Raw genomic sequence first — 24827 nt, forward strand, 5'->3', positions numbered from 1 at the left:
TGCTTAGAGTCAGCCTGTCAGAGCCCTCACTCCCTTCTGTCAGCCTGTTAATGTGAGACATGGACAACTATACTGGCAGGGTGCACCATACCGGCACAGACAGGGGGAGTTCATCTGAATGTTGCTGTGGGAAAGTGAAAAGTGGAAGCAACAGAACTGAGCCTGACAAGCCCTTTCTCTCTACCTCATTAACATGTATTGTGTTTAGACAGCATGGCCACATACTAGTTAACCAGATGTAATCAAATACAAATTTTCTGGATTAAAAATGTGTTCTAAATTGATACAAATACAGATTTTAATAAATGCTGCAATGTTTTTTGTCAGAAAAGTTCACAGGACATCTGATTAACACTAGATGCATGCATCAAGACTGGGATCCTGCAAGATGCAGTAAAGTAAGAAGATTTACATGCAGTTAGATATGAAGCTCACAGGGCAAACCATGAGTAATAGGAACATGCTGCAGTACTTTCCAGGGGCATAGTGGTAGAGTTTAAAAAAAAGAAAAGGAAAAACCTCCAGTTTCGGCCAGGGTTTCTGTTAGCCGGTATATACCAGTATTGACTGGTTAAAAACGTGATCCTGTCAGACACAGTGTCCGGTAAAATATTTTAAAACATAAAAAAGACATACAAATTAAAAAGTGCCTATGATTTTTCAAAGAAAATAAAGATCTTGTCTGTACCTCCTAATAACTCTATTACCTACACTTTTAATAAATACAATATACCGAAAGAAAAAAAAGAGACTTTTTAAATGTACAGGTAGCTGACCCTGTGCAACTTGGGATATGCGAAGAAAGAATTTCACTGTGCTGTAATATGTATGTGATGATAATAAAGGCTTCTTCTGCACCACTGGTGACTGCCACAGCTGCTAGCCTCTGATTCATACAGCTGTTGAAATCACTGTTTTCAAGCAAATCACAGTTACAGTCTCACTTCTCTTCAACATTTACTTTTATATGAGAGGCTTAGGCAGCTAGCAAAGTTATCCAAGTAGCTATATAATGCTAACATATCCAAGTTAAGTAGCTAAATAATGCTAAGAACAGCAAATGCTACCAGCACACAGTCACTTTACAATTACAGTATAAACAGACAATTGCGAATCACTCGACCCTTTGCTAAAAGCAAACAATTCTGATCAGCCTACAGAGCCTGGGTTAGGTGTGTTCTGAACAAATTTGCTGTAATTTAGAAGGCTTTTACTTTTTTCCACCGCTTCCAGAAATGAACAACTGTGCAATTAATATACAAATATCTGAAAAACACTTATGTCATTATTTACGAAGCAAACACTTTTTTAAAGAAAACCTCACGTGGACCACAATGCACAGGGGTAAACAAAAATGTGGGGGAGGCAAAAGGTCAGGTGATTGTTAAACAGGCCGAAACAAGACAAGACTCAATCAGTAAACATGAAACAGTCCGTAATCAAACACGAATCAAGACAGTTAGATAATAAACGCTTAGCCTCATCACAGGCACAGCACCAGAGTAAGACTTCACAAAACATGCTTGCCAGTCTGGGGTTATTTAAAGGGGGAGTATTGTGATTGCAAACAGGTGAGTGTCATTAGTATTCAGGAGTTTGCCAACTGACGCCTCATGGACTGAGGATCATGGGAGATGTAGTTTACAACCTCAGTAGTGACAGACGTGGGTGGGATGATGATTATCAATAGTAATTAAAAATAAACAATGAACACAATATGTCTAAAAAAACAATATGCACTGACAAAAGACTAAAACTAAATCACAATTAACTCCAAAATAATTCATATGGTACTGTCAGGTAAACAATAAAAACATCTATAATCCAACTAACTAACTATTGCACAGGATACTGTGTATGGAAAGAAACCCCAGCAATATCTCCTACCACCATATTAGCAATCAATTCTGTCACAAACAATTAATAACACTTTTAACAGCACTAATTAAAAAAGCAGAGTATTTATCTAGCATAATAACAAATTCATCATTGTAGAAGAGCCTTTATAAGCTTTATAGTTTGTGTGATATGTTTTGACTCAGAGTATGACAAGGAGTTTCTGAGCTCGCTCAAATCAACGGGAGCTCCTACGTGTGCATAAATGCATTGTGAAGGAGTGAAAGGGCTGATGGGTTTTGCTGGAACGTGAAATGATTCTGCACTCGTTGCCAAGCAGCTGGGGGTGTCTGAGGCTGATAGTTTGGCTGCTTAATGCTGAATTCTCAAATGGTCTTTAAAAATGATGACAAGCTCATGCCAACGTGAATGTCTTTCCAATTAAAGCGCACACAAACATTAGATGCCAAAGCATCCGTGCACTGTGAGCAGCCTGATACAGTGTCAGGAGTGAAGCCTTAGACAGATACAGCGGAAGCTCTTTCAACAGAGCGATAAAATGATGTCTAGTCAGTTCCAATAGGCTTTCTACTTACTGTTGGATATCATGACCCTTTTATTTCAATTACCGAAGAAAGGATTATGAGTAACGATTTGCATTTCATAAACACTGAGCATGTTTCATCTACTCCAAATGAATCACAGCTACTTCATAAACTTTTACCATACTCCAGGTCTGCACCTCACAAAATGGCTTCCTTGCTGTTACCTGATTCTGTATGTTGGTACATTTCCTTCTGAAACTGAAAGTCAGAGTGACACGGTATTGATTTTGGGCTTGACTGATTTACACCAACCTTATTCGAGATACACCACCACCCCCAAGTCTAACAGTATCCTAACAAGCTAGTTAAATATAGAGAACAGTAAAGAGATTGAAGCGTGTATTTTACTTAATCTTACTGATGGAGAATCCCTGCTAGTGTATAAAGCCAGAATTGTGAGTTCTCACTCCATCTGAGGAAGTGACACATTCCAGCTTTGAAGAGCTCCAAACTTCTGTCACGTAATCATGATCTTGTACACATTTCTTTCATTTTAACTTTTTTTTTCACAACCAGGCCAAAGTGAAAAAATTATTTTAAAAAATCATGCAAGATGATGCATGGGCATACAACTATTGCTAACAAGCTACTACTACAGAGCAAGACCAGGCTCTATGGTCTGACATACATATACTGTATGTTGTTCTAGAGAATTTAACCGGATGATGACAATGTCATCTAGGTATGAATTTTTGATTGCTTTAAATCAAGAAGATATCCTACAATAGAGGCCTGCGGTGGCATCCAGGGTTGGTGTGATCCCACCTCCGGTGTGTGTGTGGAGTTTGCATGTTCTCCCCATGTCTTAAGGGTCTCCCACAGGCACTCTGGTTTCCTTCCATAATCCAAAGACATGTACTATAGGCAGATTGCCATCTCTAAGTTTTGTGTGTGTACAATGGTGATAGGTGTCCAGGGTACAGCCTGCCTTGTGCCCTGAGCCTCCTGGGATAGTCTCCAGCATCCCTGTGACCCAGTGGGATAAGCAGTGTCTCTACACTATTTTTTCAGATTTTTTGATTTTACTACAGCACGTGTGTCCAATCTTAACCACAAGATTGTGTGCGTGTGTATGTGTGCATATTTTCATCAACAGGAGAAACACCTGATTCCACATGTTTAATCAGCTGATCTTGGCTTTCAGTAGACTTAGTTGTCGCTTCTTCTAAAAACCTGCTGTCACACTGGCCCTTTCCTGATTAGACTGGACACCCTGTGCTATAGTGTCCAGATATAAGGGACAAGTACAAATAAATTAACACCATTTTAAGTTCACAGACACTTTAAATATCACAAGAAGAGTGTGAAACATTGTTTGTTGATACTATTACTGTGGAGTCGCTAATGAAATTTAAGAAAAAAAAATGATAATACGATCTATCCATGGTCACCCAAAGCTGTGTTGCTAGTAAGTAACCATCTGGAGTGTTATTAATCAGCATTGATAAACTGATTTAGCCAACATAGCAGGAGCCTGTATTTCCTGTGTGGTTTAGAAGAACATGCCAGCAGCCTGTCATTGCTGCTTGCTTCTCTTGTGTACAGACTTTGGCTGATTTCTCCTGGGAATGTCCTCTCACGTGCTCCATATGCTTGTTTAATTTTCATCTTAACACATAATCCTATGCTATCTCTCAACATGGCAAGTGATTAGCATAAATTAGCTCTTTACCAGCAAAAACTAGCAGAAAAGATCACAAGATCTCTATGTGACACTGAAACTGAATCCATCCAATGACACAATCTAAAAAAAAAAAGAGAGTCAGAGAGTTAATGAAGCTTTTAGAAAGTTGTGGTCAGGATTAACTCACCCAGCCAGCACAATGAAGAAGTCAAGCCGATTCCAGGTATCCCCAAGGTAACACTTTTTGCCAAAGATGCCCAGTGCTACCATCTTAATCACCATCTCCACAGCAAAAAATGCAAAAATGAAGTCATCAAAATCCTGGAAAATAAGAAATGCATGAGGTGTTAACATGTAAATAACTGAAAAAAATGAAATCACTAATCACTCCACTGCCATATTCAGACTGAAGCTGGTGTGTGTGTGTGTGTGTGTGTGTGTGAGCATCTATAGCTGTTTCAGCCTAACTCTGCCGTCTAAGAAATCAAACAGCAAACTTGTGCTTTTTATCCACAAATCCTCAACTACGCCGTGAATGTCAGCTCAAAATTTTCTGTATATGAAGTGACACATTTATATAGGAATGATAACCACATGTGTTCAAGGAACAAAGAGAAAACGCTCTGCATGCTGGCACTGAGCATGTGACTGATTAATACAAAGCCACATGAGAAAGTAAGTTAATAGCACAATAATTCTAATCTCCCCTGGAACATTTGCTCCTGCTGCAAAACGTTTAAGAAACAGGACTCAACTTTCTCATGTGATTAAAATCAATGATCAAATTGTTCATATGGATGTATGGTAATTCATGTAACGTAATGATGTAGGAATATAATGCATGATTATGTGTAATTATTTTGATTATATGGGTCTGTATTTTGTAAATGGAAATGAAGAACCACAAGGTTCAGTGTGCACAGGGATTATGGCTAAACATCATACAAAAGTGTAATAGGATTAAAAAATCAGAAGGGATATGTCAGGAGAAGTGCAGGTTCAACATTTCAGTACTATTTCCATCTTTTTTCCTCTTAACCTCTTATATATGAATCTTTGTATTATAAAACTGTTCTTGCCAGGCCAGCCGAGTAAATCTGACATGGACAATTTTCTCATTGTAGACTTGGTTAATTTTGGCATTACTCAAGGATTCTCACAGTAGCTATGTTTCGTGCACCATAAAATGATGAGAGATGAAACTGGCGCGTTTCTTTGACACTTGGCAACGTTCGTTCACTTATTTTCATCAATCTGATTTTTTTTTTTAGTCAGCAAAAATTGTGCAAATGCACATGTGCAGAACATATGCAAAGGTTCTGGGTTTTATGCGGGCAATTATTTGTCTATTGAACAAATTATTCGACAGATTATCCACCTTATTCATTAAGGTGGAAAATTTTACTCAAATTTTACCTCAGTCATTTTCCTGAGGTGTAGACATTGAGGCTTTTTTTTTTTTATTCCACTTGGGATTATTAATGGATTGTTAAGATGGAGGTAAATGCAGGTCCTGTGGAAAAAGAATAACTATTATTTACTAAACACAACTAAGCTTGAAAAAATACAACAGTGGCTGTACAACACGAGTGAATAAAAATGTGAACTTTCCAACTGGTTTTGATCTGCATCATAATTGGTTAGTGTTATTGCATGGGAAAGTCACCTGGGTTTTCAGTGCTAGCTCAGCATTAGTGATGACTCTTAAACAAGGGAATCTCTCCAGCAAAGGCACTCTCACCACATGGGGAAAGTTAATTAAGCAGCAGTGGGTATCCATGCTCTGAAGCTCTGCATCATTTCCAGCCAAGCTCTAAGATCTTGGCCACATTTCTTGGCTACACTGATTTCACTCACACTGAACTGCTTGCTCTTAACATTCACTATTAATCGTAGTACATAATGAACATCAGCAACATGAAGATTGTGACAGTTGATGGCACGTTAATTTACATGCATGATTTATCTGGTCCTGTGAGCACCACTGTGGGTCAGATGGCTGCCCACATGACATTAAATAAATGTAAATATATGCTTAACCGTATAATTTGACCCAACCACTGTAAAACAGGGGAAAAATGTTTCTTGCCCATGAACCGCAAAGAACTGTCACTGCTTATCATCATGTAACATCCTAAACCTCCTGCCTCGAATGATATGACATAACTAATTTTTGTCAATCCTGTCAGCTTTGACTGCTGAGAAATTTACTGTCATTTTAAATGTGAGTAGAAAATAGTGAACATCAGAGTTTGGTTTTTTTTTTGGACATGCATCTAAAGATATTCACAGATAATCACAGTGGAGGAAAAAAATGGAATTCTCAAGTGGCTACTTCTTAAAAGGCACATTTTCTAAGAAGAACCAGGTTCATTCAGCCTTACATGGCTTCTGGACTACAAAGCATTTGTGTGCATGTGAGTGTGTGTGTGTGTGTGTGTGTGTGTGTGTATGTGTGGCCTCTCCATGGTTTAGCAGCTCTCTAAAGAAAAACAGCGCAGACGGGGGAAACCCCACAACAGTGCAGTCCTAGACTGTCCACACAGCCTGCCAGCACTATTTAATGGTTTCGTATTCACCCATGCAGATTTTTATTTGCTTCTCTTAGCAGCACCCGCTAGCAATTCACCTTTTTCAGCATTCATCTTTTCTTCTTTTCCTGCCAGTAGCTTAAAGGTGAATAGAAGCACACATATGACTGAAACAGCCCATTTGTACACTGTGATCTCCTGGTATAATAATAACCTGAATAAATATTCGCATGACGTGTCGTTCATTATCTCATAGTCGTGATTGGAATATAAGTTTTTGCTTTACTGGAAGAGATGGTTATTCCAGTGCGATTGATGCACTGCTTCTCATGTACATCCAAACCCACTTCCCCACCACACACATACACTGCTATGAAAATGTATCTTCCACTTCCTGAGTTCCTCTATTATTGCAAACTTTTGGCACTGCTGAAAGTAAAGGCCTAAATCCAAAAATTATGTGGTGGCAGAACCTGAAACAAAATGCAGAAACATGTGAATTCATGCCAGGGGAGAAAGTGGGATCAAATCCATCCACAGTAATGTGAAAGACTGATATTGAATTACAAGAACTGTGATTTTCAGTCAATACAGCTAGAGGTGGCATAACCGCTTATATTTTACTTGCAGCAGATATGAATATCAGGTATCTTTGCTTATAAAAGAACTAAAAAGATCATTAAATATTGGATTTGTTCTTTCACATTGCCAATCAAATATCTGTCTGAAGATCTGAAAAATATGCAAAAAGGAAGGAGGCAAATAGATTTACAGGCACATGCACATTCATAAGGCATTAGTATGCGCATGGATATGCTCTTCTGAGGAAAAAAAATTCCTGATTTCATGCAAACACACTAAAACGGAGAAACATATGGTCACCACCTCCTCGCTGATCTGTTTCTACTGACAATGTCTTTCATCCTGTGTTTGTATTGAGTTGGTATGCAGATTACGTCATTACTGCGTACAGACGAGGTTAACTTACATCGCATAAGAGTGAACGCTTGCCTTTCTCTGTCACTCTTCTCACTTGTCGTTCCTGTATAGTCTACCTGGCGTTTTGATCAAATTTTGTGTTATCTGTTTATGATTATGGATTAAACTCTGATAATGAAGTCAGTCTGACTGTTGACTCATCCAATGAATTTCGACAATAATTGGATGTGTCCTAATAAACACACTGCACTTGTGCGCTGTCTGTCTATCGTGCACTTTACAGCAAATATATATAATGTTGAACACTCGGGATCTCTGAACAAAATAACATAAAAGACAGCCGTGTTCTTATTCCACCTGGAAAAAGCAAGAAGCAAGAAGTGTTTTTGCTTCATTGGCCATAGAGGACATGAAAGATCAAACTTTCTGACACAGATCCTGCTCAGACCCTGCATGCCCGACTTATTCGGAGATATTCACATATGCTCCCAAACAGCTGTGCTCAGACAGCAGAAAAACCAGCAAGGAGCAGGAGAGAAAGTTCAAGACACATTCAAAGCTATATTTCTGTCTTCTTTTGATGGTGTTGATGGATGATTGCTGTATTGATGGATGATCACTGAGTCTGTATGCTCTGATTAAGACCCTCTCTCTGATGCATTCTCTCTGATGTGTCTCGACTGAAATATCACTGGCTCTCTGTCTAAAGGTGTGTGTATTTCCAGTTTCTGATCCAGCAACTATCTCCTGCTTAAACACATTTCCCAAACATATTCAAAGGAATGTGTTATGTGCTCCATCAAAGCTGCTCGCATTCATTCACCAATACTGAAAAAGGAAAACTCTTTTACATGTAAACAGACGGATTCCTTTGGTATTTAGAGCAGCATTAGTTCTGTATTTAGACTATTAGGTGTACATGAGAGAGGGATTGTCAGAAGAGGGAAAATGTGTGTGTGTGTGTGAAAGAGAGAGAGAGTGAGAGAGAGAGAGAGAGAGAGAGAGAAGGAACACATGAGGATGTGTTACTGTGCAGGCAAAGAAAGCAGGGGGTGGTTTGGGGGGGAGATGGGAGTCCTGCACACTTTCCGGCTTTATTATATCATTATATCTCATTGGTTTCCATTATTCCACCAAAGGCATTCCTTTGTATCTCGGGCAGAGGTTAATCTGAATCACATTGGCCTGGGAGACCCTGTATATCTTCCTAACAAAGACAGAAAGTATGTGGCAGCTTTTGTGAATTGTCTGGACATCTTATTTTTGTCTTATCTATTTCTTCTTTCCATATGCGAAAAAGAACAAGCTAATAGTCCTGTTAGTGGCTTTATAGGAAGAAGAGATACAGAGTCTTTAGATTAAGCTAGATTGAGAATTTACAGATTGAGGGTTTGATCTGTAACTCTTTTAAGATTTTGCCTCAACCAGAAAGTGCCTCAACCTGTCTCTGTCATCATTTCCACAGATGCTCATCACTATCCAATCAAAAACACAGCTAGAAAAAGAAACTCCTTTTGTTCTACTCCCAGTGTACAGCCTGGTATGTTTACACTGCTCTTATACAGTCTATGGTTGTGCATGTTGCAGCCACAAATGCTTGATTTTGTTGCAGCTTTTTTTTTTAAATTGTGATGAGATTTTTGTGCCTTTTTGTAGAAAACTATTTGAATTGACAAAACTGCATGCACAGGATTTGTCTTTTAAACTCCTCCCAGAGAAAATACGAATCTATGACAGCTGTACTTATGTTGAACACACACAAACTGAAGAGTGCTTTGGCTGAATGTACTTTATAATGACTTCGAATGATGCATCATGGCCCAAATCTGCATAAAATCTGCTCAGATTTAGAATTTTTTTTTTTAGCTCCTCCAAATATCACAGTTTGTTTGATTTAGCATTCATTTCTGCGATTGTAAAATAGTGAAATCTCGGAGAGACTGCATGATAATGGCCCTCGGGTGATTTACTAGAGGCAGTATTTGTGTGTGAAAATACTCACCTCGAGGATCTTGCAGCGTTCTGAGTCACAGTCACTGTCCTCACACGGGTGGAACATGCCCAAAGTCACACAGTTCAGCAGGATCACTAGCATACTGGCTCGTTCAAACCACGTATGGAAGAGCAGTTAAGGAGCAACACTCAGAGCAGTGAAACAACACACGATAAATACAATTCATCTTACAGTCATGTTTGTATTAACTGGTGCACAAGCTTTCACAATACTTGACATGACAGATGGCTAAGCAATGGCTAATTAAAAACAATAATACAAAAAGACAAAGGCTTTTATTAGCACCTGGCTTGAAAGAGTATTATTTATATATCGGTATTGTATATATTATAAATATAGCTCTAGTATATTTTTATTTCAGTCATCATTAATGCTCACCTAGAAAACAAAACAAAACATTAAAAAATAGCCTAATGTTGTCTAGCCTATTAGTTAGCTAGGAACATTGGCGAATGGTGTTGATTACACAGTGTAATATTTGGCCTAAGGTTTGCTAGCTTGTTAATGAACTTGGCTGAATGCTTGTCCAAAACCCTCACGAGAGATACTGGCTACTTAGCAGACGCAACTTCCTCACACATCAGATTTCTTCAATAACAATTTAACATAAAACGGTTACAAATATTTTTCTGTTTTCTGTAATAGCACAGTTAAATCAGCTGAAACACATTATGTATGCTGACTAAATGTAACCAGGCTTAATTTCAGCCAGCATTCATCAGTATAAATGTCACCAAAATTACCCCTTACCATCAAAGTCAATTTTGGCAGCATAAAAATTCAGCAAGCACATTATAACAGATCATATACAATGTCATTATCTACCAATCTGGAAAAGATTGCAAAACCATTTTAAGACTCCCAGACTCCACCAGACCACAGTGAAAGCTATCATCTCCAAATGGAGAACATTTGGTGTATTGATGCGTTGAATCGTCCCAGAAGTTGTCAAGCTCCCAAAATTTCTCCAAAGACAAAGCCAGAAATCATTGAGTAAGTAAAAAAACAAATCAAAACAAAACACACACACAAAGAAATCCTACAGGCCTCTACTTCCTCAGCTGAAAGCAATGTTGCTGACCAGAGTTACAAAAATGTGGTTCATTGTGGTAACAAAGCCATGAACCTACATTCAGAGACCTTCTGCTTTTACAGGCACAGATACTTGTCCAGGATACGGAAAGATTAATCATGATCTCATGCTGTACCAACTGTCTGGTGGGAAAATGCTATCATAATCAGAAATACACTGAAGACATGGACCTCATGGGAGAGTAGCAGCCAAGTAGAAAATATACGTTTATCTCACATTTGCCAATAAGCACAGGAATTACTCCCAAGTAAGTGTTTGACAGTTCAATCAAAAAACTGGTATAAAGTCATCAAAGAATTCAAGGCTAAAATGATTCCAGCAGTCGTTGTGGTAATGAGATGCTGTGAAGATGCTTTCAAGACTCTAGACCTACAAAGTTTGAGACATGAAGTGAAAACAAACAAAAAAAAAAACACACAAAATTCTCAGATATGATTTTGATTAAATATTAAATATATCAGTGAAACTGGGTCATGCAGCAAATTAAGTCTACAAACACAAAAGCAAATCCCGGTGAAATTAAAAGAAAACTACTGATTAAAAGTGGAAAAAAATCTCCTAATCAAAGTGAAAACCTACAACTAAGAGTAACACACTGAAGCAATGTGGGGAGCAATGCCTGGGAAAGCTTAAAACTAAATTAGGGATGTAAAAGCTTGAAATAAAATAATGACATCAAAACCTGTCATTATACTGTAGCTAAGAGTGGTGCATTATTCTGTGTAAATAAACTGGGTGTTAAATAACTTTTTTTTTATTAGATAAACAACAACAACAAAAACCAGTCCCTTCATCCAGTATTAGATTTGGTCTAAAGATAGAGTTGAAAACATCCAGTGTGACAAATGCAACAGAGGATCAGGAAGGGAGCACATACTTTTTCACAGCACATCATAAAATGATATTACCAGATTAAAATAACAAGAACATATATAATCAAATTGAGGCAGCAGCCAGTAACAGATTGCTCTGTCAAGATTGCAGCAGGGTCACTCCGGTTAAATGGGTTAAAAGAAAATAATGATTCCTTAAGTCATTATTTCTCTCCATTTTCTTGTGGTAGATGAACAATGAGCACAATTGCTAATTGATCACTTGGTAGGCAAATGTCACTGGAACACAGCAGCCCGATGCCCAGCCAGGGGTCGTGCACATGCATTTACATCTAAATTAAATACAGGAATGCTAATATCCAGGCAGGGTGCTGTCTGAACACTGTGGCAGCAGGCAAAGATCATCTCGTTTTTCTCAATTACTGACAAAAGACAACACCAAAGGGATACAATTAAAACAGCAAAGTTGACAAATCAGAGGTATAACAGGAAACTTTTAAAAAGAAGGTTTCTGGCACTGGCAGCACTGGTCTAGAAAAAATGCCATGGGTTATATGTTGTGTTATAGGTATAATAACTGACAAATGAACCTACATCAAATAAGATTACGATAAGTTTATGAACCCCAAGAAAGACACCATCCATGGTGCTGTGAGATGTCGAAATGGCTGCCACACACACTTTTAGGCCAGAGAAAGAAAGTCAGTTATGTAGCAAGATTGCTAGTGCTTTAGGAAATGATCAGTGCACCATATCTAATGGATAAGGTGCACACCATTCCCCCTGAGAGCATACAAGGCCAATTTTCTGGCCTGTTAGAGTGCTACACAGTCTTAAACCTGCACTTCACACTATGGGATCAGCCCACAGACAGAGGTAACATGTCTGAGTGTAACTATTTCCAGATATACATTTGGGACAACAGCTCCACTACAGGAGGAAGCTGCGAAGGTCTTGCACCTACTAGTGAGGAAACCAAATTGAAACCAAAGTCTACTACTACTTTATGGGCTACAAGCAGAACTCTGTGGACTAATTATTGAATATAGGTGAGCAGGATCAGTGGTAGAGGTGGAAATATTTACAGTAGCCAGTGAGGACAGTCATAAGCCTTTCCTTTCTGTCCAGCTCCATCAGGTAAAACCACAGTCAACAAGAGCCACTTCAGCATCAGCGATGAAGTGTCTTCCAAAACCATTCCCAGAACCAACACAGTGGACACATAGTTGATACACATAATTGCCTTCCAGGTGAATCACAAACTGGCATGGGCCTTCTAGCATGGCTCATTAACCGACTAGACGGCAAGGTGTGTGGTAGTAAAGTCTGAGCCAGAACACCAGTGGAGAACCCTGTCTGGCAACGAAAATGAGGGCATGCAGAGAGACACCCCACTCCAGCCCCAGTCTAACATAGTAGTCGTAACAGAGGACAGTAGGTGGTATAGTAAGTATAGTGAGGGATACACCCTTGACCATGTTAGCTGTTAACATCACAAGCCTGGTAAGTAGGAGAATAAGCTTAAGTGCAGAGGAAGACTCCACTAGGTAGAGATATAAGTAGAAACAGGGGAAACCTAAAGTCTAGTCCCTTTGTAAGTGGTGTACAGAGAAAAGCTCAATATTGACACATGATGAGTGAAAACATCACTAAACAGTGGTAAAGTTTAAAAAAAAAAAAGATTAAGAGACAGTGATGGGCAACAAGAATAACACACATATCACTCAACAGTACAAAGAGTGATAGCTAACAAGCTAACAAAGAAACCAAATTCAAACTGCAGGGTGTCTGTAGGGGAATATATGCACCAGCACTATGTCGGATGTACCTTTGTCAGTGGGTGTTTGTGGACATCTGCAACACTTCTAGTCTTTTTGAAACTTTTTAAAGTTTGGCAGCAGTGCCGTGTGTGATGTGGTTGCCATGTTTCCTGTTAAAGTTCATTGCAACTTTGCGACAGCTTCCCGATCCTGCTATGAGAATGATTCAATGCATTCTTGTCAAAGGCATTCTTAAACACTATACAAAAATAATAATGATATAAACAAAGTATGAAAAATTGGAAGAATTTTGCCAAAAATGGATAAATTGCCCTCTGTTTGGGGAGCCTTGAACTCCTAAAAATGATGAAAATTACATTCACAAGAAATAGAAAGGTGGCAGGTCTTGAAAAGGTGTGCATAAGAAGGTATCTTGGGAATATTCACTGCCCTTGGTGGCTAAGAGGGCTGTAAAAGAGCTAATGTTTACAGAAGCAATATTTCTAAGAATTAAGGTGACTGCTTGAGTTTTTCTGGTACACAAGTACAAGTTTTTGTCAGGAAATGCCTCTAACCTTTTCTAAACTTAGATCAATGGAGGAAAAAGTAAACATTAAGTCTTACTCGAGGCTAGTTTTATTCTCATTGAAAAAACATGATGGTGTCAATACATTACAGCTACCCAAACTGAACACTTTTGCCTACACCGAGCAGGTGAAGCAGTAATGTATTCTTCATGAATAATGTAACAAGACAGAGTGTTTCTCACTCCAGAAGTCAGGGGAGGAACTAATTACAACCTGCTAACTGCTGATGGGCCTCTCTGATCTTGACACTGTATTGCAGTCTCAGCGAGACGAGTGTTAGTGGAGACTGATAATGCCATAGATTTGGAGGCTATAATTCAGTATGAGCAGAAGTCTCTTTGAAAGCAACTCTCAACAAAAAAATCAATATGTGTACAGCGTGCAGCACAAATTAGAAGCAGACTAGAACACCTTCTGTATGATGAGTCTGTATGATGCATACAATTCCACTGAACCCAAACCATGCTTACAAAAGCTTCACAGATACCAGAGAACCCTTGGACACAAAGCTGTACACCTGTTTACATAATGCATTTCATTTGCATATTTTTTTGTAGTACAAATTGACCCAGCACACAAAAACCAATAGAGAAAATGAAAAAGCCTAGAAATTCTTTAAAGGGTAATATTTTCTAAAATGTACTGAGCGACAAAGGTACACACACAGATGTTTTCTGTCAGAAGGTTGACTGAATCTCTACCTCCTTCGAGCACATCCAAACAATGGCAGGCTCCTTCACATGGCTGCCCCTCGCTGCTCCTCCATCACTAACAGAGTGTAGGTGGAATTTGATAACAGATGACAGCAGCCTCAAAACCTCATCAGCACCCCACGCTGTATAACCAAATTCTCTGATGGGGTCTTTCCTTTTTATATTTTTTTCCCTTTCTCACCCTCTAACAGGTCTAAAATAGCAGAGGATCAGCATGCCTGTGACTACTGAGAACTGAGATAACCCCTTCACTCTGCAGAATATAGGGCTGTCAGAACAAATTTCACTCTTCAAATACTACTGAATGTTCATATTTAAATATTTGAAGGCATGAAATCCATATCTGAATGCCTAGGATCTTGAATTATACCTTCAATCATCTAATGTAAGTCAGTTCCTAAGCTGCTTCCTTTTGGGTAAACTACAAGAGTTTATATAATGAATATAGAGTGATTCTGGCTGTGACTAGCCAGTAGAAGTGTAACCTATAAGAATATTTATTTAAGACTGAAAATTTTTGTGCTAGCCTAAGAAATGTAAAATCTACCTAAATATTAAGGATATGCAGTGCATGTGCGGTTCTGTCTTTCTTTGGCTTACCATCAATTACTCTGTGTGTGTGTGTGTGTGTGTGTGTGTGCATTATTAGTGACGTTGTGCTCTTGGGAAGCCCAGTGGAGTGCACTGGATGGGCTGGCTAATGGCAATCTCTTCATTTGGTTGCTCTTTAATTGAAGGTCCTTGGCAGTTTGAGTGTTTTGCCTGAGGCTCCAGTTCTCATATGCAGATTGTCACACTTCCTCTCATGGTTGCAAAGCCAGCCCCTCATCATGTAGCCCAGCAGGCCTGTGCCACACAGCCTGGCCTTGGAACAAGTAAGCCTGGCCCAGCTGAGTCTCCATCAGTCCTCCACTGCTGTAATTGAAACTACAATCACACAATTACTATCGTAGTGTAGATTGCACAACTATAGGGCTTTTTATGCTGCTCTTAACCCCAGGTTATCATCATTCTAAAAACATGCTTTTAAATCCCGGGTAGAGGAATGTTTGTTTTTATATTTTTTATTAAATTAAGAAGTGGGTTAGCACCGCTTTTTACACAAGGTTATGAAACTCTGCTTTGAAGCAGGGTTAACCCCACATTGCGGTGCCAAGCATGTACAGTGTGAAGTGATGCTGTGTTAAGATGATACGGATGGATGCTTAGCAGCAGTCGTTAATTTGTAAATTTTGCAGCGCGTGCATCATAACACGTGGAAACCAAGACGCAGCAACACTTCACAAAAACATGGCTTGGTAGCATCAGGCAGCAAAATTTGAATGTGTGCTGTACTGAGGGGAAAATATCTGACACTGAAAAACGAACAGAAATTGGATATCACTGACAACCACACGACAAACTTTAAAAGACCAAAAAAGATTAGAAAGCGGTGAAAGATAAGAATACTTGCTCAGAACATGTGTTTTTTTCTCACTGATTCGAAAGCACAAAACAAGCCCTTATTTATTACAGTGGTCATGTGTTGTATTTTATCCAAGCAAAGTTGTTGACACCGCAAATATGCAAATAAGTACGTTAGCCCAAGGTATAGGAATACAGTGGGAAATGTGAGATACAGCCCTTGTTTTAATTATTTGTTAACCCCAGGTAAAATATGAGCAGTATGAACCGTGAAACAAGCTTAGAATGACTCAGGGTTAACTATTTCAAGTGTGAAAAGTCCATGTTTGTGAGAATTAATCAGTACAGCTCTGAAGATTGTCATGTAGGAAAATTGACCATTGAGAGTACATTAAGAAAACTAGGCTAAAGCATATGAACATGACAACTAGGCTTAATAATGCAACGCAAATACCTCAGCTGTAAATATTGCAACATTTGAAACACATCTACCAAGATTTAGACATTTGTCTGCAGCACCTCCGTGGTGGTAGAGATAGATAAACATAAGAAAAGGCTCACACTAGTCAATATTTAATGATATAGCTTACTCCCTGTCTGCTCTCCCTGAAATATTCTCACATTCCCCTTTTTAAAAGACTGTCTATCCATCTCACAGAGATTGAAAGAAGTAAAAACTATAAAAGCTTAAAATCTGCCATAACAAACTTTCTTTTAAACATGTCATAGAAGGGCATTCTTTCCCCTTGCTTTTTCCTTGCACTTTGTAAAAGAGTTAAATATGCAGACAGCTGAAAACAAGTGTCTGTTCTGCTGTGTGGAATTTTGCTGGTATGGTTTAGGTCCAATTGGGTCCCTGCATATCAATACAAAGTTATTCTTACTGATCACCTTTGTTCTATCATAAAACATTTATATCCTAATCAGAGTGGTTGACCCCAGGATAAAAATGTCCCCATTTTTCACTGCCACCAGATCTCAGCCCAGTTGAACACCTATGGGATATTCCAGGCAGATGTGTTATACAGGAGTTTCCAGCACCATCATTTAAAAACAGATAAACAGAATATTTTTTGAAAGAATAGTGTTCCTCCCTTCAGCAGAGTTCTAGATAGTTATAGAATCTGTGCTAAGGTACACTGAAGCTCTTCTTGCACATGGGGCCCAGCACCAAGACACTTTATGTTGGTTTTATGCAACAAAAAGAACATATAGTAAGCTAGAAAATGGTAAATGTTGGACAAGTTTATATCACTGTGGCAATGGCAGCAACAATGTGATTGGCTGTTAAATAACATATTAAGTTGCCAGTGCAAGGACATGCATCAATATGCAAGAATGTTTCTGTTTGTATGCCTGCTAGTCGACTTCAAGAGTGTAAAATGATGGAAAGTACTGCTTCTTTTATTAGAACATGTCCTGCTGTCAGCTTTGGTTATCACAATACTAGACCATGAACAAATGCATTGCGAAGATCCACTTTTTTTTTAATACAAAGCTTTTTATACATTAAAGAATGTTGAAATTGCATCATAATGGGGTATTCCTGTACTGCTGGGAATCAGTCTTGACAATCCTGTAAGAGTAATCATGTCAGTCAACGCTGTCTCATCGCTGCCAGATCGGAACTGACAGGAAATTTGTATGCATACATCCTGCACAAGTTACGTCAAACACCATTACTTTAGGCACAAAAGAAGTCTGACTATGCAATGACAGACAGAACCTGCCAGCCAATCAGGGAGAGAGAGAGAGAGAGAGAGAGAGTGAGTGATAGAGCATGGGGGTGTAAATATACTAACAGGACTAGAGGAGACTGATATTACATGAGGAAAAGTGATCCAGGCATGATGAGGGTTTAGCTTTTTTAGGCTGTTATTTAATTGGTAGCTAGTAAATAACAGTAAGATGAATTAGCCTCATTATGGAATCTGCAGGAGGCAGGAACAGCAGGAGGTGGCATGAGAGGCAGACATTGTCAGTATATGAGTGCTAACATGATTATCTTGTAGTGAGTTTCTTGAGAAGTTGATTGATGGAGTTTTCCTGCACAGGGTAGTTGTGTAGTGACACTTAGTGTAGAGATGCCCTGAGTGACTCTCATATATATGTGGGTTTCAGCCAGTCAGTCAGTGAGGGCAAATGTCTTTCCTAAGCTGATCAGCTTGGAGGTCTGGCAAAAAGCAGGATAAATGTTTAGGTAACAGGTAAGCATCTAGAGACAATATTTCGCTTAAAGACAAATATATAGGACAAATGTGCAACTTAGCTTTCAGGCAGTAAAAATAAATTATATTGCATTCAATGCATATTGCACTGGAGAGCAAATACAGACATGATGAACAACCGAAGAAGCAATTTCTCCCCAAAAGTTAAAACAGGGGGTCACAAAACATTCATCTTGGCTTAGAATATTTTAGTGCCACAGAGCTTTTGACAAAAGCTGAGCAGAAAAACTCACATTTAATGTGTTGGTTTACAGATATCAGAGAGCCCCTGGACACTAAGCTGTACATCTGAACAGAAAATGAAGAATCCTAGCGCTTCTTTAAAGTGTAATATTTTTTAAAATGTATTGAGCTATCAAGGGTGCACACACAGATGTGTACTGTCAGAAGGCGGAGTGAATCCCAACCTCCTTCGAGCAATGGTAGTCTCCCTCAGAAGTTCATTCATCTTGACTTTTATATTTTAGAATATTTTAGAGCCACAGTGCTTTTGACAAATCCTGACCAGAAAAACCTTACATTCAATTTTTGTTTTTAAGACTGTAAGAAAGAGAGCTGTTCTGACCTGAGTCATGTCTCTGTGCTGCAGGAATGCAAAGAGTTTTGCAGCGAGATTTCACAGAGCTGCTCTCTGCTCTACACCAGGGAACTCTGCTCTCACAGCCACTGGAAAAGGCTAACACGTTACACTTCAGCAGTGGGAAAGCCCAGGTTTCTCTCAAAGCTATGACTCAACTCCCCAACTGAGGCTTCAAAGCTGGAAAGTCATTCTTTTAAAACACACAGCACATGTAGGCAAAGAGATGTTTTATGTGACACAGTGTGATCAAGCACCTTGTGATTTATTTTTATTTATTTATTTCTATTAGCATTGATTTACCATCGACACAACCCAGCGGAAACTTGCAGGTCTGCTCTGAAGATTGTGATAACTCTCCTAAATTTTTCTACATGGGATAACTGTGTTCAAACATGAAAGATCTGCTTTTAACAATGATGTTTTAATGAAAGTGAAGCAATGAGAATAGATGATTGACAGGATTAATTTATAATGAGAGATACTCCTGCCCATAGGAATTTGGTTAATGAGAACAGGAAGACCCAACTTGCCATATAAAACTAATCAGCATGTGATAGTTAGAAACTGTCAGGGTACTCAGATTAAAGAAATTCCATCAACGTCAGAATAAACATTATCGAACTGCAATGGCAGAAGAACAGAATTCAGTCTGTGCTCACGTACACAAAGGTATGTTTTTGATCATTTAATTCACAACCACAGCATTTTATGTGTAAATATAAATTCATGCCTTCCAGTTAATACTTTATGCCTCCTTTCTCCCTTTCAGCAATGAATGACACAAAAGCTAGCTTGTGAAAAATCATCATTGTGACTGACTGACCGACCGACCGACCGACCGACCGACTGAATGAATGAATGAATGAATGAATGAGTCCAATAGTGAGTGAATCTGTGAGGGAATGGGTCTGTGAGGGAGTGAAAAACCTTTACATCTGAATATATCTAAATACACAATGTGGCGAAATATGCATGGACACCTTACTATATCACTAATATGTGCTTTTTTGAACATCCCATTCCAAATTTAGTCCCCTTTGCTGTTATAATAACCTCCACTTTTATGGAAAGGCTTTTTACTAGATTTTCAGCTACAAGTTCATTGGTGAGGTCAGGCACTGATGTTAGGCGAGGAGGCCTGGGACAAAATCTACCTCCAGCCCATCCCAAAGGTGTTCAGTTTATTTGAGGTCAGGGCTCTGTACAGACCACTTGAGCTCTTCCACTCAAACTCTGGCAACCATGTCTTCATGGATCTTGAGTTATTCACCAGGGCATTGTCATGCAACAACAGGTTTCTAGTGAAGACAAATTGCAATACTCTAGCATCCAAAAAGCATTCCACACAATCAGGTGTTTCCAACTTTGTGGAAGTTCAGTAACATCTGTTCAGATGTTGAGTAACAGTTTGGGGAAGAACCACATATGGGTGTGATGTCCACAAACTTTTGGCCATATAGTGTTGCACTTCAACTCCAATACATTTTAATGGTGGTGGGGAGGGGGGTCTTATAATGCTAAGCTATCCAAGACTAAATATATTTTCAGATTTGCATTCATATTCTTAGATAGATAGAACATGTGAAGCTGCACAGAAATCTACATCATGACACTTTTGCCCTTGTGCAGAGAGCTATGAATATGCATGAATATGCAAATTAAAACTGTCCCCATATCTTCCTGCCATCCTAACCCCACTCCTCGCCCCCACAAGCCCTGTGCTATTATCTAGACTTTTACAAAAATACAAGAGAATGACTCAGAGTCTGAAGAGAAAAAATATGTTTCCTAAAATCAACTGCTAACTTACCAGGACAATCAATTTTGTCTTTACTACAGAAATTCAATATCCACTGCCTTTGAAGGAGTGGGTTATTGGTGTCTCATTTTGCCTCATCATATTTTCAGTGATTTTCATAACATTGGCCAGTCCTGTCAAAATATATCATCCATCCATCCCACTTATTCTATTGGATCACAGGGAACTTGGGACTACTGGGACTCAGGGCACAAGGCAGGGTACACCCTGGACAGGATGCCAGTCTCGCAGGGCGCAATCACACACACCTGTTCACACACTACAAACAATTCAGGGATGCCAATCAGTATACAACACATGTCTATGGACAATGGGGAAGAAAACCAGAGCACCCAGAGGTACTTCTAACTCCACACACATCAGGAGGCATGAACTGAACCATCAACACTCTAGATGTGAGTCAAACATGCTAACCACCAAGCCACTGTGCCCTCATTCAAAATATACCATGACAACAAATTAGTTTAAGACCAGCATTAGCTAAATTAACTAGCTAAGTACACCAATCTATAACTAAAAGGTTTAGTTAAGTGATTTGCTGATAATTTATATTCAGGTTTGATTGACATCACAACTGATGCACTGTAACATCCCCCAAATCACAGTTTTACAAAAAATCTCTGTTTAAAGAAATGCCAGCATATTTTTTCTACAAACAACTCAAGAGGATTTCCCAAGCGTTTCAAAGTATTTCATTTCAAAAAGAAACACCTCTTAAAAATAAAAAGAAGCAAAACTATGGCAGATCAAAATGTGTTATCTTTAACAACAGCATTGTGTTCATTCCAAGTACAATCAGTTCCAATCAGTGCTGCTCGTACCACTCAGATGACTGTCATCTGAATATAGTAATTGAGACATTATTTTGCTGAACTGCAAGTCTTTCTCCATGAAAGCTCCATGTTGCCTAGCAACAGCCATTTCAGAGCGCACAGGAGCAGAGGTGTTTCCTGGCTCGAGCAAGTCCAGTGCAAGAGTTTTCCTCCGCTGAGCATCTCAGAAAGCAATACATGCACTAAATGTGTGCAAATTGTAGCAGCGATGCCAGTTCTAAAAGTAGGAAGTGTGTCTTTCGGTTTTAATGGATTTTAAATACTGTTAGCAATCCTTGCTTCCAGCATTTTCACACCGTCTATCAAATATGAATGTGTTGGTAAAACTATTTAGTACATAGCCTTGATCAAGCCTATTATAATTGCAGCAGGTCCCAGACCCATGGGATTTTAGAAAATCAAGTTCCCATCACAGTCCTAATAGAATTAAAATAACTCTGGGTATCACTCTGAGGCAGTGTATATTGAGCACAGAAGCTGATAAAAAAAAAATAAAAATAATAATAATAATCACATGGCACAATAGCATAGAATCTTATGTATTAATACAAAAACAAAAGCACTGTCCTTGAATGCAGGTGGATACGTTTATGTAATTGTAGTTATATAAGATTACTGTGTGCATGCCTGCAATAATTGTGAGAGAATTCTGCCTGCGTGGAACACTGCCATGCTTTATTAATACCATGCAGCTACAGATCCTTTCCCCTGACCAAACTTGTACAAGAATAAGATGCTGCCCTCTAGCTTGAATTCATACTCTTTCCATTGCTAATCTGAATCACAGTGGAGGCAGCTGGTTTGGTAGAAGGGATGGAAGGGATGATAAAAAGCAGCACAGAGGTATGTGAACACAGTGGATGATATTTTCAATTGCTTCCCTGCAGCTGACAGCACTTCTGTCATCTCCCGTAGACTTCCGATGCTCCCGGATACTTGAAATGCAAAACTACTATTCTCTATTTTCGCAGGTATGAAGCAAACTCACACATTTTAAATCCAGAAATATTCCCACTCTCTGTCCTACAGCGCAGGTAAACTGTATTCTGACATATTAAAACAGAAAGCTGTCTACCGTTCCCTTCCATTTTATTTTTACGCACTTATGATATTGTTCTATTGTCTCTGGGGCGTGTGTTTTCAAAATGTTGTCATGGATGTGAAGGGAGAAAGAGTGAGTCAGAGTAGCTGGCACAGCCTGGCTTAGACCTTCATGCTGCAGGGAGGAGAATTAGAGTCACACTCATCAGCATTTCCTGTCAGCACAACTATTACAATGCACTAAAACCCCACTTCAATTACAGTCAAATAACCGCTACAATTAGAGGAACCACACTTTCAACCACACAACCCTCCCTCTGTACCACAGAGCTTAAACTACAGATCTGCCAGATCGACGCGGGGTGTAGAACCAAAATGTTCCAAAATGTTGGGGGACCAACACAAACCTAATGCAATAATTCATGCATAAATTCAGATTAAACGTTATCCAGCCAGTTTTATTAGTCTTAATGTTTCCTGATTATATCAATATGCACTTCAGATTCTAAAGAGTCACTGATATTTCTGTACAGAATCCCTTATTTACTAGTATAAATTTGTATCAATATTCTTCAGCTAAACATAATCAGTGTTATTAACTAATGCATAAAGTCAGGAGTTCTTCTAAAAAAAATCCAGGGCATTTTACTAAAATCTCCATAATGCAAATGTACACAAAAGCATGCTGTACTGCACCAATTAAAAGAAATAACATTTAGTTTATATACACTTTAAAAATATTAAGTATTTTTTTCAAATCGTACTTTATGCCAGACATTTCATGCTCAGGTCTCCAGTAAAGCCACAGGCATATACCACACAGTGTTGTATAAAGCAAGCAGCAAACATGCTGAAAGAAAAACTTTTTTTTTTTCTGAATGAAGAAAAATTAAACCTGATAAAATGTTTTTAGTAACTGGTATTATCTATATCTGATATTGGATATATACGCAATTTAACATTTTGACTTCCTTGTGTCAAGCACTAATTTGCTGTTTGAATTAAATAAACATTCAAGACAAACAACTGAAGACAAACTCAATGTGCTATATGATATATATGAATATGTTCATTTTATATGTATATCAGTAAATCTTCACATGCTCAGGAATCTTCGATTTATTCTCACGTATCAGGATAAACAATTGTGTTTGTTCCATGTATTGGAATTTCTCTCATATAGGGCAGGGCAACTAGCCAGCATCATGTCACCTCATCATGGCACCTGTTAGTGGGTGGGATATATTAGGCAGCAAATGAAGATTTTGTCCTCAAAGTTGATGTGTTAGAAGCAGGAAAAATGGGCAAGAGTAAGGAGTTGAGCGAGTTTGACAAGGGCCAAATTGTGATGGCTAGACCACTGGATCTATCTCCAAAACTGCAGCTCTTGTGGGGTGCTCCCGGTCTGCAGTGGTCAGTATCTCTCAAAAGTATCTTTTAAGTCTTGTAAGTATATTTTAAGTCCTATAAGTCCTGTAAGTAGCGACTTGTAGCGCCCATGGAGGATCGGCTGCTAACATCTTGGTACCAGACCTAGTCTGGTACAGGTCTAGTGGACTCCATGCCTCGACACAATATTAGGCAGGTGTTCATAATGTTATTCCGGATCGTTGTATGTTACTTCAGAAGTGAGATTAAGAAGTGAAACTAAGTACATCTAACTAGTAGTATATAGATACACTATATTGCAAAGTTTTGGGACACCCCTCCAAATCATTGAATTCAGGTGTTCTGATCACTTCCATGGCCCTAGGTGTATAAAATCAAGCACCTAGGCATGCAGACTGCTTCTACAAACATTTGTGAAAGAATGGGTCCATTCATGAAATTTCCTCATTACTAAATATTCCACAGTTTTAATTACAATTATTAATATTAAGAGTTATAACAGCAACAACAACAATACTGACAATAAGAATAATGATGAAGGTTGTTGTTCTTTGTCTTTTTCCTCTTCTTTTTCATATTACTATTATTACTATTTACTATTTATTACTATTTATATTTATAATTTATAACTCCTAAATTGTTTACACTTTCTGAAAGGGGTTGGGAGAGCACATCAACCTACAGAAGATTTACAGTAGCCACACAAATGTTCTTCAGTGCTGAAGTATAAACCAGCCATAACTTTTTGTTTGCACTGTTTGGTACTGTGGTCTCAGCCCTCTGTCCCTGTTGTCTCTTTGTGTAGTGCAGCTTTGTCTCTCTGTGGATCTATGGCATGGTGCTCAGTGCAGTGTTGCCCGCTGGTGTTGTGGCTGTGCAGGAAGTGTGGGCAGTACCAGCGTAGGCCTTCAGTGGGACTGTGATCAGATACGCTGCTGAAATTAGATCACGGCAGCTTTTGAAGGACTGTGCCAGCTAGTCTGTCTGTTTTTGTTTTT

At 38.8% G+C, this 24827-nt stretch overlaps 1 protein-coding gene across 14 annotated transcripts in view; it reads right to left on the reverse strand.

Annotated features, from left to right (window-relative positions):
* Positions 1-24827, reverse strand: part of cacna1g (calcium channel, voltage-dependent, T type, alpha 1G subunit) — a 171697-nt gene that overhangs the window by 90605 nt on the left and 56265 nt on the right. For all 14 annotated transcript variants that reach the window (XM_058406476.1, XM_058406481.1, XM_058406480.1 and 11 more), the window contains exons 3-4: positions 9538-9649; positions 4253-4386 (exon numbers count right to left, since the gene is read on the reverse strand). In XM_058406476.1, coding sequence (XP_058262459.1) covers positions 4253-4386; positions 9538-9649 — 246 coding nt within the window. The remainder of the gene's footprint in view (positions 1-4252; positions 4387-9537; positions 9650-24827) is intronic.

The sequence above is a fragment of the Hemibagrus wyckioides genome, linkage group LG13, assembly GCF_019097595.1.
Source record: "Hemibagrus wyckioides isolate EC202008001 linkage group LG13, SWU_Hwy_1.0, whole genome shotgun sequence".
Lineage (NCBI taxonomy): Eukaryota > Metazoa > Chordata > Actinopteri > Siluriformes > Bagridae > Hemibagrus > Hemibagrus wyckioides.